Source organism: Vulpes lagopus, chromosome 3 (genome assembly GCF_018345385.1).
Source record: "Vulpes lagopus strain Blue_001 chromosome 3, ASM1834538v1, whole genome shotgun sequence".
Taxonomy (NCBI): domain Eukaryota; kingdom Metazoa; phylum Chordata; class Mammalia; order Carnivora; family Canidae; genus Vulpes; species Vulpes lagopus.
In genome coordinates this window covers 76,965,980-76,985,047 of record NC_054826.1, presented here as the reverse complement: position 1 = coordinate 76,985,047, position 19,068 = coordinate 76,965,980, and the positions used below count along the sequence as shown (strand labels likewise).

Here is a 19,068-nt window from a genome sequence, read left to right as displayed (position 1 = left end):
TGGATTTTTAATATTTTCCAATATAACCATGTTCCATTTATTATATTTAATCAGAGAATATCTCCGAGCTTCTCACTTATCTTTTTGCCTAATCATTGTCCAGTGAAAGTGCTAACAATTTATAAACTAACCAAGGGAAGGCAATAATAATAATAATAATAATTAATAATAATAATGGAGGGTTTCATTCCCAGAATAATCAAGTGTGGGCTCTTTATCAGTTCAAGGGGTTGGTGATTTGGTGTACGATATTTTTGTGCTCTACAGCAGGAGGAGGAATTATTTTTATCTGTGACTGCAAGAGCTTGTTTTATTAAGCTAAAATCTTTCCACATCTAATCCTTTAAACATCTAGAATGTCAAGCATGTTTAGTATTAGAGCCAGAAGAGGATGGAAAAATCATCTGACCCAAACTCAAGTTAAAGGGGACTGAGCGATTTGTATGAAGTGACTAAGGTCACCTGAAAGACATGAGATAAGACTGCATTTCTTAATTTGAATGTTCTTTCCATTCTACCAGATTGTTTCTGTGCCCATGAAGATGGAGGAAGGATCAGGGGATGAAGAAGAGCCCTCACTATATGGCTTCCTTCCTAGGCAAAGTAGGAAAGTGGGCTTTCAGAGCCCACTCGTCACCCAACTATATAGCAGGGAGTCTCAAAACATTATCAAGACAAAGTAATTTTTTTTGTTTATACCTCATTGTTCTCCTCCTCCTATGCTATTAGAAAGAAAGAAAGAAAAAGAAGGAAGAGAGAAGGAGGGAGGGAGGGGAAGGAGAAGGGGGTGGGGAAGGAAAAGAGAAGAGAGAGGAGGGAAAGGGAGGGGAGGGGAGGGAAAGGGAGGGGAGAGGAGATGAGAGGAGAGGAGAGGAGAGGAGAGGGGAGGGGAGGAGAGGAGAGGGGAGGGGAGGGGATGGGAGGGGAGGGGAGGGGAGGGGAGAGGGGGGGAGAGGGGAGGGGAGAGGGGGGGAAAGGGGAGGGGAGGGGAGGGAAGGAAAAGAAATCCTAATAAGAACATGTTGGCAACATGCAGAGTCCTTGCTCTGGTACAGTCCAAGAAGGCAGATCTTGTCTACTATGTTATTAAAAATCTCTGGTCCTCTTTCTTTTACTCATTCTTTCTCTTTTTAGCAGAGATCATTAAGATTTTTCTTACTTCCACAAGAAAACACTTAAATAAGAAACAATTAGCTATTAAAATACACACAAATTGTCTATGTCAAAAACAAAAGCTGAAAGGATTTATTCCCCATGGAAAAGCTGCTGGAAAAGCTGCTGCCAACAAAACTTCCTCTTTCCATAAAGCAACAACACTTTGTCTTTCTTCTGGAATGTCACAAAAATAGTCAAAGCCACCAAACACCATTATTCTTGCTAATACACCAATCCTCAACCCCCTCTAACTGGGGACTTCCAGATGAAGAGGCTAATAAACTCCAATTCACAAATGTAACCACCAACTTAATTAGTAGTGACACAATGCTATAGAATAGCTCCTGTTTATACAGACAAGGTCTTTAATGACATTAAAAGTTTAATGCGGTCATAAATTTTAATACAATATTTTAAACACAAGTGAGTTAATCACTCTCAGAAGTAAATTTACTTAGCTAGCTAAGAAATCCCCGGCTTCATTAGTATTCTGTTATATTCATAAATCCTCCTTTGTCATATCTGAGGGTTCATAGGATTGGCACTGGCTGTAGCTGTATAAAAAAATAAATCAAACTTATGCATATTCATCAAGTGACTGCTCTGAACAGATTGATGGAATTTGTCTTGGCTCTGTTATAAGGGGGGGTGAGGGTTTAAGCAAATCATGGTCTCAGTGGGTGTCAAACTAGAAAATGAGAGGGCTGTATTAAATGATTAGCAAGGCCTCATTCTTGCTCTAACCAAATGCAGTTCTATAATATTACATGCTTTGAAAAGCTCCAGGTACTGAAGAGCATACCAGAGTAGGGTAATACATAGCCCCTCCATTCAGATGCAATGAAAATCCAAGTTAAAATGTAAATACATCATCTTGGAAAGGAGACAGTATCAGACATTACCTTATTAGGGCTTAGCTCCAGACAGCTAGAGTACCCAGGATGAGCAGTTGCTGGGAAGAAAAGGATTAAAGCAGGCATTATAAATCAAATGCCTGTAGAAGCCAGGCAAGGAGCATAAATAAGCGGGTGGACCTGGTTGGAAGTTGTGGAAAAATGGACAGCTGCTCCTCAGCTCCAGCTAATTGCTGTTAATAGGAATATAGACCCTGAGTTATCCCATCTTTCGTTTTTCAAAAAGAATCTCCCAAATCTATAAAATCTTATGAATTTTAAATATTGAATCAAAATATTGTAAAACATTCTACAAGGAAAATATAGATTTCTACATTAGATAAACCACAAGATCAAACTTAAGATCTTTGCTGTGGGGCACTGTACAAGGAATTAATACAAGGACAGAGGAGACATGGAAAATAGGAGGAAGGATACAATGAAAGAGGATCGAGGGGTGAAATCAGTCTGAGGTTGTCTCTGTTGAAGAACAAGCAAACTGGGAAGTAGAAAGAGGTTATCCTAGGATAACCTAGGATAGTGTTTCTAAACTTTTTTGGGGTCATGAGTACCACAAGAGATTGTGCTGAATGCTTTAGAGATTTTCCCTAGAAAACTAAGCTTTTATATAGTAGGCAAAATAACTGCCCACACACACACTAAGGTGCCTGTCCTCATTTTTTGTCCTACTCTGCATGTTACTCTACACGACAAAAGGGATTCTAAAGATACGGTCCTTCAAGTTAAGGACCTTGGCCCAATCTAATCCCATGAATCCTTAAAGTCAGAAAATCTCTCTTGGTCATGGTCAGAGGGAGATGTATGGAAGATGCTCAGAGATGTAATGTTGCTAGTTTTGCAATAGAGGAAGGGGCCCAAGCCAAGCAATATAGGTAGCCTCTGGAAACTGGAAAAGGCAAAGAGACAGAGAGTCCAGGAAGGAATGAAATCCTACTGACCACCTTTATTTTAGCCATAGGAGACCCATGTTGAATATCTACAGAACAATAAGATTATAAATGTGTGGTGTTTTAAATCACAGATTTGTGGTCCCTTGTCACAGTAGCAACAGAAAGCCAATATAATATATACACTCAAACTTTGGGAAAAACGTTCAACAACTTCCCTAAAGCTCATCCACAGACACAGATATAGGCTTTTTGTACTAGAAAGGGCTTAATATACAACATGGTCTAAAAGCTGAAGGTATGAAACTATTTTTCCTTGGCTTACATGCAAAGATCAATTCCTGCCTCATAACACAATGAGCTCCAAAGTCCCACTTCTACAAGGATGGATTCATTCTCTGAAGACTAACTACTCTTTTGAGTCTCATTGAAATGACATATGACCCCTTGATTGACAGAAAGATCTTTCTTCCCTTTTTCAAAGTGTTTATTATGCACAATTCTCCCCCCACCCCCAAGAAGGTGACATTTTATACCTGCTGAGATTTAGCTTGGCCCTTTCCATTACTTTGAGTCAAACCCAGGTCTAGAGCATCCTGTTACAGTATCATGTCTCTATCAAGATCTTATTAGGTACCATATGCCTGAACCTGGCCAAATGCTGGCTTAAAAGGGAAGAGAACTGTTATCAGGAATGTGAACTACCTGACTCAAAGTTGTTTTTAGCCTCAGATCTCATTTCACCAGTTCATCAAGTTTCACAATCCCTGTAATATTTTGAGATGTTTTTTTTAAAAGTTTCATTAGAATGTCCCTAGGTAACGCTACCATGGCTGTGACAAATAACTCAGCCTAATCTAAATACTAAACTTAACAGTACCAGACATAATTGGCCTAACACCACTTCTGATCTGACACTTAACTCCAGATCCTGTGATTGCCAACACTGGAGTACAAAATAGTCTGGAATGGGGGCTAGCTCAGAAAGCTAGATCTCATCAAAGTAGAACCTGGAACCTAGAAGGAAAAAAAGAAAAGGACAAGGTATTTGGGGTTCTATGGAGGTTGGCTAAGATGTAGAAGTGTCAAATGTGTTGTGGAGAGACAAACCTGACTTAATGAGGAAAGCTGCCCAGTGAGCCTGTCTGTATTTAGTTCCTTTCACTGACATGCAAAGGAGGCCTAGGAACCTCCTAAGAAGATACAAACTTGTGTATATCCGCATCTTTGTTTTTCTGAGAAAAGGTATCATAGATCTGAAATCCAAATTCAATTATCACTCACCATTCCCAAATACAAGAATTGCTGCCCAGTATATTTCCTTATCAAAACTATTCTAATTCAGTACTCTTGCCTCTGACTAATCATATGTAAATTATTCTCATCACAGAAAACTGTTATATTTCTGACTTGCCCTCTGATAACAGTAATATAACCACTTACCTTCCTTACTATAGATGAGATGTAAAGTGGTTTCAAGTTACCAAACATCAAGTATCTTTGAGAAGGTAAACTTCTAGTATCATTTTTCTTTATTAGCCTCTGTGGATATCTACCCCAAAGGGCTGCCACTCATTCCATACAATAAATAATTTAGTTTTGTTTTGTTTTGTGTTACTATTTTGAAATATGCATAGGTATATAATTGGCCACGTTCTTGAAAAAAAAAAAAGGCAGTCACCAGTCTGGTAGAAGGGAGACAGGGTCACTATGCAAAATTGGTTGTAGTCAGTCTAAAACAGCTTCATTATAATAAGGCTTCAAATAGGAAGGAGAATGCCCAGATCAGCAGAGAAATGACAAGGTTGAGTCTTACCTGACCTGAGGTCACATAAGAATAAACAGAAAAGAAGTGGCAATTTGTGAGGTGGGAAATACAAACACCTATGAATCCAATGGGAGGCTGGGTCACCTTGCTTTTGGGGCCCCTCCAATCTTTTGGGGATCTATGATTCTAAATTTAGCATGTTGAATATTTTAAAGCAAAATTACATACCACAGCCAACTTCTCTATAGTTGTTGATTCATTTAGGCTGTGCTGCCATAAAAATAAATATCTAAAGGTCATGCTCAGAAGCACAGCACTCTCTTCCTACTGAGCGAGGGCTATGATTACGCTGTACACATGATCCTACAAAGACAGCTGACAAAACTAGCAGCTGAATTCTTTCTTCTGTTTATTTCCAGAAAACTCTTTCCACAGACAGCTGCAATGCCAGGCTCCCATCAGAATGCCATGCCAAACTTGCTACAGACAGCTTTCCACCTACATCCTTGCCCTGGACCCAGGGCTGTCTCCAGCAGGTCTAGCAGACCAGAGAGGCCAGCTCTGGGCTGCTTCAAGTACCTCAAGGACACTACTTGGATCAGCACAGAAGCCACACCTGCTGCTTTGTAATCAAACATTTATAGGTTCAAATGCTGGCTCAGATTTTTCACTTGTATAACATCAGTGCCTCAATGAATCCCAGCCTCAGGCTTTTTCTCCATAAAATGGGGCTATAGGTACTCACTTTATGAAGAAATGGAGAAGGCTAAATGAGATAATATGTGAAAAGAAATTGGCTTGATATCTACACTCTCATCACTAATTATCATCACAGAGGAAAATCTAGTCATCTCTAGCATAGAATAAAAGAGGACAAAATGAAATCAGCATTTCTTTCTCCAAGACTATATCCTCTCCTCTCTGAGCCATAGGCTGATTATCTACTAAATGAAGGCAGAGACAGTAGGTTATTTACATTTCTCTTGAACTCAAACTCAATAATACTCTCTTACAGCCTCTCAAAGCAGCTGCTGTGACTTGTAAGGAATGCCAGTCAAAATCAGAAAGCCTTGCCTCTTGTGTGGGAGTGGCAAACACCAGCATTAGCATTTCTGGGAAAGCAACACTAGGCACAGCACAAATTCTGACAAAAAAGGCCCACCTTTGTGGAACTCGCACTGTTTCTTGGCACCTGAAGGAGTGGTTTTGTGGACTCTCGTGAGCTGGCGTTCCTGTTCTCCCCCGACACTCTGGCTGGCTGGGTACCACATGCTCTGTCTCCTGCAAGAAGAAACAACAAAAGTAGAGGAACTGTCAGTAACCACCACACCACCATGTTCCACAGCCTTCTTCAGCTGGGAGTGGGTCTCAGGGTAGGAGAACACAAACAAAACACACTCTGCCGACCATAGTTGAAGAAGGGGGCCAATAGTGATCTGAAATTTAAGAAACCTTTTTCTATTAGTCAGTTGCTATAAGATTACTAATAAATAAAGAATAAAGAGAAAAATAATAAAAAATCTAATGTTCAAGAGATATGATACAACCACATCATGAAAATGTTCACATTAAAAATATTATAGAAGAGTATTGAATAAATAGATCTGAAGATATAATTTCTAGAATATTTATAGCGTTGGCTCATTTTTGTAAAAACAAACATATGTATGAATACACACACACAGATTGAGATACTAAAATCTTAACAGTGACTAACTCTGAGATGTCATTTCTTTTTTTTATAAATTCCAGACCCCAAGCATGCTTGATCTTCCTTCTCCCTCCCTCTAACACACATACACACATACACACACACACACACACACACACACAAACACACACTTGCCATTAGCTATGCTACATCCAAACAAATTACTACATTGGTCATCCCATGATGCAATCTATGCATTACTTTAGAAGAACTCCAGAATGCTAAACTTTGCAGAGAATATCATAAACATATCCAAGCTATAATGAATCTGGATTCACTACAAGGAGACATACACTAAAAATGAAAGATTTATATACAATCAACAGTTGAACCACTATAGTTTTTGAGCTATATCAAACCTCTAATTGACAAGTTTTCAGTTGCAAAAATAGCCCCTCTTTACCTGACAAAAGAAATACTAAAATTAAATCAGTGAGAAATTCAGTAAATTCAGATGGCTATTGTTATGCAGTGAAAATACTCCTGTGTTGCAATACATTTGAGTCTGACTGGTATACTCTGGCTGCAATATAGACCAAGCTTTCCTATTTGGAGGGTGGGTTAAAGTCAGTACAGGTGCCAATGTCAAGTATCTCAGAAGTCACTTTTACAAACACTAGGATAATGTGGTAGGGCATTTTGCAAAGTAGTCCTCACAAGTCTCTAAAACAAAATTATGGGTTGCCTGGGTGGCTCAATCGGTTAAGCATCTGCCTTTGGCTCAGGTCATGATCTCAGAGTCCTGCGATTGAGCCCTGCATCAGGTTCACTGCTCTGTTGGGAGTTTGGTATAAATCATCCTGAATACTAATGAAGAGAGCAGACTCTGATGCAAAACAGGCATAATTGTAATGATAGATGTTGCACTTTCCAATAACAAAAAGATCATGCTCCAAAGTGCCAACCTCCAAAACCCCCTCATATCAGAAACAAATTCAGCCTCTCTCTGAAAATGCTGAACGGGTTCCAAAGTTCCTATGAATTTGGAAAATCTTTGGTTTGTAAGAAGAGGAATAAATATCTTTCAGTTTAGTCCTCTCCAATCCATTATCTCTTCATGGAATAGCCCCACGTGAACCAATAGCCCCAGCAAAGCTCACACAGGAATGAGCCTTCAAGTGATTCTAACTTGTAGGCTACGTGTCTTCTAGCTGAGGCTCCAGACATCATGGAGCAGAAACAAGACCTCCTTATTATTCCTAACCTACAGAAACCACAAGATGTAACAAGTGATTATTGTTATTTTAAGTGTTGGGTTTGTGATGCAACTATAGATAACTAAAACACCACTACCTTTTCTCTTATTCTAAGACACTACCAATTATAAAAGCCACCATCAGTTTAATTAAATAACAGCTTTTTAGGAAAAGAAAATTAATGCCACTTTAAGTGCATCCATCAGTTTTAAAGTGCACTCAGATATGAGAAAAATCAAAGTGTGAAAAAAATGTGTGTGTTGGTATCAAAAAAATTCAGAGCATGCCCATTAGAACATGGTACTATGTGTGACACAAAAGAAGTTTGGTTAGTAAGACACACCAGAAAAGGCCACTTCTGATCTAGAAGTTACTCAATAACCTCACAGAAAGTAGGAGAATAAACCCCAATTTTACTCAGGTTTTTAAAAATAATTTCATGCTTTTCCTTAAAGGGAGAGGCAGAAGGAAAAGGGATGTCATTTGAATTTAATAACAGTAGCTTCCAAAGGTATTGTGCCGCCAGGTATCACTTATTCCTAAGGACACAGAGTAAAAAGTATATAACAGGAACAATGATACTCAATCATGCTTATTGGCCTCTGTAACAGAGATACTCATGAGAGACAAGGATTCACCCTCTTGGTGAGTTCACATACCCATTCCAGTTGGGCTCCACCACCTGACCAGTGACAAGGTTAACTAGGACCGCCAAAGAAAGTTCTTAGAATAGATAATGTACTCATGTATGATTGAGAGAACATATTTTCTCTGCCCACCCCCAGAAAGTGACACTCTCTGGACAAGAACATATTTAATTAGCTTTGCTCATTTAAGCTTCATCACACCTTTGTTTGGAATCTGCTATGATATCCCTCCTCAGAAATTCTAGAACATTAAAGCAGAATGTTTACCTAAAATGACTGAGATACATTTTTACCTAAAAGGGAATCACCTACTACAAACCAAGAATGTTGATAGTTAAGGAGGTTATATTAAAGTGAATAAGACAGGATGCCTGGGTGGCTCAGTGGTTGAGTGTCTGCCTTTGGCTCAGGCCACGATCCCTTGGATGGGGTCCCACGTCCAGCTCCCCACAGGGAGCCTGCTTCTTCCTCTGCCTATGTCTCTACCTCTCTGTCTCTCTCTCATTAATAAATAAATAAAATATTTTTTTTAAAAAGTAAGACAGTCCTACCCTCAACCCCAAAGAATTTTAAATTTGTTTGACAAAGAACTAAAAGTTTAAGAGGGCAAACACTAACTTGCAAACACTAACTCACTTCTGTGGTAATGTGTTTGCCAAATGGGCAGGTCCAAGGTGACCAATGGAATTGAAGGAAGGAAAAGTCAAGACCCTCTCCTCTAGGCTTGTCTTCCTGGTTTGGCCAGGCAGAACCTGGAGGGGCACTTATAAAACAAGTGATCCTATATCTTTCCCTGCTCAGAGCTATTCTCTATCCTTTGACCTCAGCTCCTGTATGTCCCTCCAGCTTCAGTGGAGGGATTTGTTGGTTCTCTGCTATATGTAGGAGCAATTAAACTGACTTAGCTCTGAGATATTTTTTTTTAGCTCTGAGATATTTTATAAGGTGTCTGTAAAACAAGCATTATTTCAGTTACTTTCTGATCTATGAAGAGAAGCCAGGATAGTATACATAATGACAATAGAGAAACTATTAGATTGATAGTCTCAGAACCTCAGCTGAGTCAAGGAAAAATTAACTGCTCCTGAGAAGGAATAGTGAAATATAATATGCTGTCCTTGTTTGGATTTTAGTGAATTTGGCTGACTCTTACAGAACTTGAGAGAATCAAGTTTTGATCCAGTGTAATGGCCACAGCTTCAAGCCCTTCCAAGTCCTCCAATTTGTACAGATCCATAACCCACAAAAAAGAAAAAAAATGTTTTGTCCTAGTCCTAGTTTTTGCTCATCGGCTCCAGCTTGACAAATCAGAATTGCTAACCTCAAAGACCTACACATCCTTTAAATCTTCCTTTCAAGATATGTAGTCAAGCAAAACATTAAGTTTTTTCATCTTCTCATACTTGAGGTTTTACTGTATCCATTCTACTCCAGAATTGATTTAAAAATTTACTTTCTTCAACTATTGGCTTAAATTTTAAATTAAGTTGGTTTATAACTAATCATTCCATTGCTAATAATCATGCCTTACATTTATTAAAGCACATTCTTCCCAAGAGCTCTAATTACTACATGATTAATACATCTGATATCTCCATAGTTTGGAAAAGCATATATATATATATATATATATATATATATATATACACATAATCTGTGAAAATATCTGTGAAATATCTACACATATCTACACATATCTACACATATCTGTGAAAATGACTTAAAGTCCTTTTGAATAATTGTGGGTTTTAAAGACTGTTGCCCCTGATTAAAAGATCTATTGGGTTATCACATCCATTTCATAATTGGGGGAAAAGAGCTGATTATAGTATCTTCTAAAAATGATTATTATTTTAAGTGTTCTAGAACTTTAAAACATGGTACTTAGAAAACTTTGTTCAGACCCCTTTTTAAAATAATTTCTGCCTGCCTTGGTCACTATTTCAACATAGAAATAAATCATGGAAGAAGGCAGGTATAGGTTCAAAATATACATATATCCACAAAGTAGGATCTCCTCTGATCCTATTTCCTTATCTGAAATACAGGGGTATCATGCAGGTTACTGCCTACATTTGTAAGAATTTCTAGTAGAAAACAGACATTCAAATTATGCTATCTTGTCCACTGTCCAAATCAAATAACATTCACGGAGTGCCTGACCTGTACCGGGCACTAAACTAAGGCACTTTTAACCTGTATTTCTCCATTTAAAACTAGGAGGTAGATCTTACTCTCCCACTTTTCCCTAGTGAGAATAATCCAGTGTAGACGAGACAGATGATTTACCTAAGCCAGAAACATTGTCTTTTATGTGGAGATACCTTTCTGAAGACCCTGAAAAATCTGATTGAGGTTTATGTATTTTAAGACTATACATTCCCCCACTATCAAAAGTAGAGTGTCCCTATGAAATCTTTCAGCTGCCAAGATGGCATAAAGCAAAGCAACAATTACCATTAATTTATATGAAAAAAAATTGAGCATTCCCAGACCCCAAAAAATAACCTCTTGCTTTTCTGATACCTTAGGACACATCTTGCTAATGGACACCCAAAATAAATTGTGATAAAGAACAGATGTTCACAGACACAATTTAATGTTATGGCAGTTTGATGCTAGAATGCTGCTGAGTATAGTTCCTAGGAAAGTTGGTGGCTCGTTGTCGCTGCTCAGGCAGCATGCTACCTGTATAACAGCTCACTGCAAAATAAACACTGAACACTATTTTCAATTTTCATCTTTTTTCATAAAAGTAAAAATCCTCTTCAGATTTCTTCTGGTTAATGAAGACAGATCTAATGTAGCTCTTTCATAAAATGCAAATGGCATAACATGAACTTTCAAAAACCAGGGGATATCTCTATTCTCATGACAGAAGGTAGTGAGTCTTTTTTGTTAACCAGCTAAAGTTGAAATATTTCAGTAAAATTAACACAATTTTTGTTCAATAGCCTGAAGTGCTTTGAAATTATGCAAATCTTGTAAATTTGGGGAGAACTGCATTATTTCAAATTGTTTGCATTGTGAGACTTAATACTCTATATCAATATTCAATTCAAAATTGCATAAAATAGGACCACATTGAATCACTTGAGCTAGAGAACTCACATCCTAACCCCAATCTCCTAAACCCCAAATCAGAATTTTTTCCACGTTGTTTCAACACCTCAAATCTACTATTATCAAATGACAAAACAGAAACAATTTAGCAACTAATTTGAGGTTTGTTAAGAGAAAACAGTTCATGTATACAGAGAGTAGAGAGCCTATCAAACAGTGGAGCACTCTTTCTGAGGGATTTTGGGCAAGAATGAGAATTACAGAGCATAAGAAGAGGCAACATGGAAACGGCATGAATGGCTAGGAGGACAGAGATTTCCTTCTAAGGCTAGATAAGCTAGCTACAGCTAACTTGAAAGATTGTGGCTGATGATGTTAGGTTTTCGTGAGAGATGTTTTCAGTAAGTGCAGGCTGACTTTGTTTAGATTTGTGACATGGGCTAGACCACTGAGATGGCCTCCATTTTGATCAACCTCTCCCTTTATGATAAATTCTCAGTTGTACTGCAAGTATTGATCAAAATTTAAAGTTTTAGTGTCACTCTGAGCTACCACTCCTTGTTGATGTCGGAATCAGGATGAATCTCTAACTGCAATTCATAGGTGAGGATATCAAGGTCTTGGTCCCTTAGTTGGTAGTTTCTTCATCCCATTTTTGGTCATTGTAGGCACAGTAAGACCATTTGTCTCATTACCAGTAGCTGCATGCATGCATTTAAAGCTTTTGAAGAGAACACAGTGTATCAAGGAGACTATTAGAATGGTTATAAACTGAATAATACTCGATGTCTGGAGGACACTCCAGACTTTCCCATGCTACAATTCCCATAGCCCAAACCAACTTAGGTTAAATAGATCAAAGAAAGACCCCATTGAAGGAGTCACTTTCTCAAGCCAAACGGCTTGTTTATCTATTTTGTCTCCACTTCTCCAGAAGTGTTTATCCACAAGTGTGTTCCAGAGAAACTAAGGCATTGGAAATCAGGGAGAAGTTTGTGATGGTAAGAATTATGGAAAATATGTTGGGCATCACAGTAAGCCCAACAATTGACTGGAGGTTGGATAACCCACTTTTATAATGGTCTGAGATATATTAACAATGTCTTTCCAGGCCAGGGCAAAGCAGTAGATTGACAAAAGAATGATAAGAATTAGGAAAAGGATTGTTGGAAAGGGAAGGAGAAATGCAAAGAAACACTCTTAATGTTTTGGGTGGAAGCACTCTACCTCAATGTCAGTTAATTCTCTTCCTAGTCAATTTGATTTAGATGTCTCTAGTATTTGCACAGGACCAGATGTCAGGTGGAGCCTTCTTCAGTTGTGAAATAAGCACCCAAGTGAAAACATCTTGTAATGTGCCAATGGTGTTGGTGGATGAGAGCACATGGTAGAGTCCTTTCCATTAATTTTACTTTGTAAAATCATCAGAATAAAAAATGATTCTCTTAAAATAACAAAATACTTAAAATGCACATGGTTAAAGACCTAATGAGAGTTCCTTTGATGGTGAAATGTGGTTATTTCTTTAACATACAATAATTTAGAATAATATTTGGACACTAAAGTCATGATAAATTTTGAGAAACTTTATAAACAATTTCTGGAATACCTATGTTAGGAACATATATCCATACACATATAACCTAAGAAGCTTTATCATTACTTATTTGGCAATGTTTCCCACACAATTTAACATATCAAATAAACCTAATTTGTTTAACATTTCTCTTTTCCAGGGTGAGAAATAAATATTTTGAGTTTTCCAAGGACTCTCTGGGATATATCAAAGTTATTTTGAGGTCAATAAGACTCCATTTAGAGTTTGAATTGTGGAATTTGTCAAAATGTCAAAAAGTTTGAATATTTGACTAAGTAAGACCACAGGTCATTATCAAATACTTAATTATCTACTTAATGAAATTGGCAATAGGAGATCTGAAAGGCAAATACAAAAGGTTACATAGTTGTGAATAACACTTAGCTCTTTTTAGTATTAAAAGACTGGGTAATATTAAATAATCAAAGACCTGAAATAAAAACAACATGAAACACAGGAAATTATTTCACTAAGGCAAAAAAAAATCTTTGCTTTCCATGTAGATTGCTCAAAAGGTAAAGTGAACAAATGAAAAGCCTTTCACAATCACTTATCAAGAGCACAAGAATACTTTCTTTTTAACAAATTTCAATTTTGCATCAGTGACCTTTTAATAATAATTTTTTAGGAAAAAAAACCCAATCTTAAATCCATACTAATCAACCTTTGCCAGCTTGACCATACCTAAAAATTATTTTCCTGAGATTCCCTTTCCACAAAAGTGCTACAATTCCTTATATCTATTCAGATTTTTTGTTTTTTTCCTTCTTTCTCTTTCTGAAATAGTTATTTTACTTCCTTTACCTACTTTTCAGTAATGGTTGTTTACTTTCACTCTTATTATTTTGAAGTAGTTTTAAGTACATATATTGATTATAATTATTATCATTAGGATCTTAAATTCCTAGTGAAAACTAAGAATTAAGTAAGAGTGGATTGGCAAATTTATAAATATATTTTAAAATGTCTAGAAATATCTTCTTCCTCAGTAAACTTTTTAATGTAGACAAAACATGTTTACTAATAGACCAAATATCCTTAGTTCTTCTGTAAAAGGAAGTCAAAAGCAGATAACCTATGTTCAGTAGTTAATGTTTCAGTATTTTATATTCCCTGGAAATGATCTAGATATTCAATCTGTATCCATAATTTAACTTATCTCAGTGTAATATTAAGGTTTCAAGTTACCAAAAAGATTTTGAAAACTACGTTTAAGTAGATATACAAAAAAGTATAATTATCATTGAAAAGTTCATTTATAAACTTTCATCTTATTTATCTCTATTAATTTACTTGTTCTTAACAATTATGTTTAGTTTACTTATGAAAAGATGATTTGCTGTTTATCTATTCATGAGATTGTCCTTTTATTTTTTTTAATTTAAATTTTGTTAATTAACTTACAGTGCAATATTGATTTCTGGAGTAGAATACAGTGATTCATCACTTACATACAACACCCAGTGGTCATCACAACATCACAATACTCATCACTCATCTATCCCACCTCCTACCCATCTCCCTCTATCAACCCTCAGTTTGTTCTCTATCTCTGTAACAGAGGTAACATGAGCTTCTTTAACTTTTAGTAAACCTAAGTAAAATAAAAGTTATAGATCTGCTTACATCTAATATTTATAGCTCTAAAGACATGCCAGTTTTGATTAAGCCAATGTACTTAATGTTTATTTACCAAGTTTATCTTAGATTAAAACAAACTTGAGAAATATTTGAGTTATTTTCCATATTTCTGTGAGCATATTTTATATATGTTTATATAGAAATAAAATTCTGTACAAATTAATTTTGGCAATACCATCCAGAGATAGAAAAAATCACTCATAGCTTTTAATTTCACATTTTATCCACAAGACAGTAAAATAATACAAAACTCAGCACCCTCTAAAAGAAGATCCAAATGGTTTGTGGCAGATGGAATAAGTTAGGTTACCTGCTCAGATGGCTTACATATTTTTATAATATTTGTGGGAAAGACTTTTAAGATTTTTCATATCCCTAGGTTCCAGATAGCCTTTCCTCTTTTTCCCTTCTAATAGAAATTAGCTCCCTAAAGTTTGCATTTCAGAGATGGCTTCTATAAATAAGAGTTCCTAGAGAGAACGAAGTAGAACATTTACATCTCAAAGGCAAAGAAAAAGAATCCAAGTTTCTCCAAAGACTTTTGTTTCCTAAATACAGAATTTTATAATACCTACAACCTTTTGAGATGATTAAGGGAAGTTTGAGGATTGGTTTTAAAAAAGGAAAAGTAGGTGAATTGCTTCCAGAGCTTTACTTATGTTCTATAAAGACTCAATTATAAGACAAGTACACTTGTTTTTAATTCCTCGAAGAATTAGGTGGCAATCTGAATGACATCAAGAAGTCTGACCCACCCAACCAACTACATTAACTATTTGCTTCTTTAGATCAGAGAGAATATCTTCAACTAAGATGGGAATCAAAAGATTCCTATGTTCTAGATCTAGAGCTTTGTCTTTGGATATAGTTTATCTTTGTTTTTCTTTCCTTCTGGGACAGTTAGCTTAGAAGAGAAGGCCTTTTTAAAAAGTTCCTGTAGGCTCTGAATATCAGCTTACAATTTGGCCATAAAGCTACTTAGAAATCCTTGTAAATATCTTGTCAAGTTTCAGCCAGGGCAAACAGTAAACATTCCTGGCAGTATTTTTTTTTTCATTCCTGGCAGTATTAAACAACTCAAAGATACTAGTTTCCCAATATCCAGAGCCATTTCCAAAAACTATAACTGCCAAAGGTAAGAAAGACAGACGATTCTCCAGAGAGTGGGCGATAGTCAGTAGGACCCCAGCTGCAAATGGATTTGCAACCCACATTTCTGTCTGGCCATGCTTTACATGCCCTGATTGTTCAAGAAGGCAATAGCTGTCCCTGGAAGAGAAAGGATCTACAACCAATGGGGTCCTCAAACCAAATTCATAAAAGTTTGTATTTAGAAGAGAAGAGATAACATGAAATCTCACTTTCTTCTCTCGACCAGGCACTAAAAAGGTCTAGGAGTACTGACTCCAGAAAGAATTCTTACCCTTCACCAGCTTCTGTCAGTTTTCCCAAGATCCCATCTGCAGATTCCAAAGAAAGTGGGGGTTAGAGAGTGTAGTTCTGGTATCTGTCAGAATTCAGCAAGATTTTCCATTAATTTTAATTTAGTTTCCTCTTGGCTGTTTAATAGAGCAACTGGTAAGAGTTTACTGGAGAATTCCTTGAAATACTGGCAACTCTAAGAGGAGCCCATATTGGGGCCCTCCTTCAAGGGTATATATGGGGTTATTTGAGTTGCGTGTAAGAATTTGACAAAAAAAAAAACTTTGAGAAAATATTTTTTCCAATGTCCCCACTGATTACAAATAAGACACTTATTTCTGGGCCAATATGTTGATGATGGGCCTCTAGGAGGATAAAACAGTTTTTAGATTTCTGGCATTAGAGCAGTTGCAGTTGTAAGGCCACAACTTGGTGGACTTTTGTTTATGGTCAGAGTGGAAAGTCAACTCAGATAAGGGATTAGTAAAATACAGTACTGAGGAAAAGGAAGATAGAGGGGAATAGAAGGAGACATGCCAGTCTTAAGTCTTTTGTTTTTAGGTATCACTTGGGTCTTTACTTTTTCATCAGTCTTTTGCAATGAATCTTTCAGTGAAACTATTTTGGAATCTTGAAGACTTCTGTTGACTTCTGCATGGCAAGTAAAATACTTATCTCATTCTGTTTGTTTGACTTGGAACTTTCTGTTAAAATAAAAAACAAATTGAGGCCAGCCTTGAAAACTTTCTGAGCAGACAAAACCAATTCCCTATAATTTAAGAAAATGCTGATATTATAACCAATCACTGTGAACAATAAACAGTCACTGTTTTCCCACTATATGAGCTGCTCTATAATAATATACCCCTGAACCTCATCCCATGCTTTGGATTAACTGCTCCTAGTTTGTGAACCATCTTTTTGTTGCAGAATAAACTTTTACTGATTACTACTTCAGTGACAAATTGTTTTTACTTCTGCTATTTATGAACTTTTGACATTTCATAGGTTCAGAAGGTAAATCCAAAGAACACCCCAATGACTCCAAGGACAGTGAGCAAAGAAGTGCTGATACCCAAAGTCCACTGAACTCACTGCTTTCTTTTTTAAGATTTTATTTATTTATCCATGAGAGACACAGAGAGAGAGAGAGGCAGGGACACAGACAGAAGGAGAAGCAGGCCCCATGCAGGGAGCACAATAGGACTTGATCCCGAATCTCCAGGATCACACCCTGGGCCAAAGGCGGCACTAAACCGCTGAGCCACCCGGGCTGCCCAGCTCATTGCTTTCTTAATGACTCTGGAACTTGAGGGTAAATGTCTCTTCAATCTGAACTTTGTTTTCTTTGCATTTTGAGCTCTCTAACTTTACTGTGCATACCTGGATATTGTTTATTGAAATTCCTTGGTAACTCACACTATTCTATTCAAAAGTGGGTAGGGGGCATGTGATTCCCTGTGTTTGGGTACAGCAATTAAAAACAGGGCCCAGGGGATCCCTGGGTGGCGCAGCGGTTTGGCGCCTGCCTTTGGCCCAGGGCGTGATCCTGGAGACCCAGGATCGAGTCCCATGTCGGGCTCCCGGTGCATGGAGCCTGCTTCTCCCTCTGCCTGTGTCTCTGCCTCTCTCTCCCTCTCTGTGTCTGACTATCATAAATAAATAAAAATTAAAAAAAAAAAAAAAACAGGGCCCAGGATGCCAGGGTTGCTCGGTGGTTGAGCGTCTGCCTTTGGCTGGGGTCATGATACAGGGATCCTGGGATCAAGTCCCACACTGGGCTCCCCACAGGGAACCTGCTTCTCCCTCTGCCTATGTCTTTGCTTCTGTGTGTGTGTGTGTGTGTGTGTGTGTGTGTCTCATAAATCAATCAATCAATCAATCAGAGGGCTCTTCATATTAAGAGATCTTAGAGAACCTAAAGGGAAAGACGGAATCCACCAGGTCTAAATTTTTTTCTCCATTTTCCTCAAAAACTCCTGCTTTATATAGACCAATTACTAGTACCAAAATTGAGTCAGTAATCAAAAAAACTCCCAATTAAAAAAAACCCAGGACCAGATAGATTCACAGGCGAATTCTACCAAACACTTACAAATCGTTAATATCTATACTCCTCAAACTATTACCAAAAATAGCAGAGGACAGAAAGCTTCCAAATACATCCTATGAGGGCAGTAACACCCTGATAACAAAAGAAACAAAAACACCACAAAAAAACAAAAACAAAAACATAAAAACCTACAGGCCAATATCCCTGACCATGACAGATACAAAAATTCTCAAAAAAAAAATTAGCAAACCAAATTCAACAATACATTAACAGGATCATTCACCACAATCAAATGGGAGTTATTCAAGGGGCACAAGGATGATTCAACATTCATAAATCAACATGACATGCACCACATAAAAAAATGAAGGATAAAAATATGATCATCTTACTAAATTCAGAGAAAGCATTTGAAAAATTCAACATCCATTCAGTCTCAACATGGTAGCTTTAGAGGGAATATACCTCAACATAATGAAGGCCAAACATAACAGACCCACAGCTAAATTCATATACAATGGTGAAAAACTGAGGTTTTCCTCTAAGATAAGAAACAAGATAAGGATGACTACTCTTACCACTTCTATTCAACATTGTACTGGAAGTTCTAGCCATACCAATCAGACAAGAGAAAGAAATAACAGGCATCCAAACTGGTAAAGAAGAAGTAAAACTGTCACTATTTGTAGATGACATGATACCATATATAGAAAACCCTAAGGACTCCACCAAAAAAACACGAGAATACATGAATTCAGTGAAGTTGAAGGATACAGAATTAATATACAGAAATATACTGTATTTCTATACACTAACAATAAAGTAGCAGGAAAAAATAAAAAAAAAGAATACCATTTACAATTGCACAAAAAAAGAGTAGAATACCTAGGAATAAATTTAACCAAGGAAGTGAAAGACCTATACTCTGAAATATAAAACACTGATAAAGAAATTGAATATTACAGAAACAAATGGAAAAATATACCATATTCATGGATTAGAAGATTAATATTG

General features: G+C 37.0%; 1 protein-coding gene across 6 annotated transcripts in view; it reads right to left on the bottom strand.

Annotated features, from left to right (window-relative positions):
* The window catches only part of FAM13C (family with sequence similarity 13 member C), a 146,630-nt gene that overhangs the window by 86,889 nt on the left and 40,673 nt on the right, over positions 1-19,068 (bottom strand). For all 6 annotated transcript variants that reach the window (XM_041748170.1, XM_041748165.1, XM_041748166.1 and 3 more), the window contains one exon: positions 5,887-6,005. In XM_041748170.1, coding sequence (XP_041604104.1) covers positions 5,887-6,005 — 119 coding nt within the window. The remainder of the gene's footprint in view (positions 1-5,886; positions 6,006-19,068) is intronic.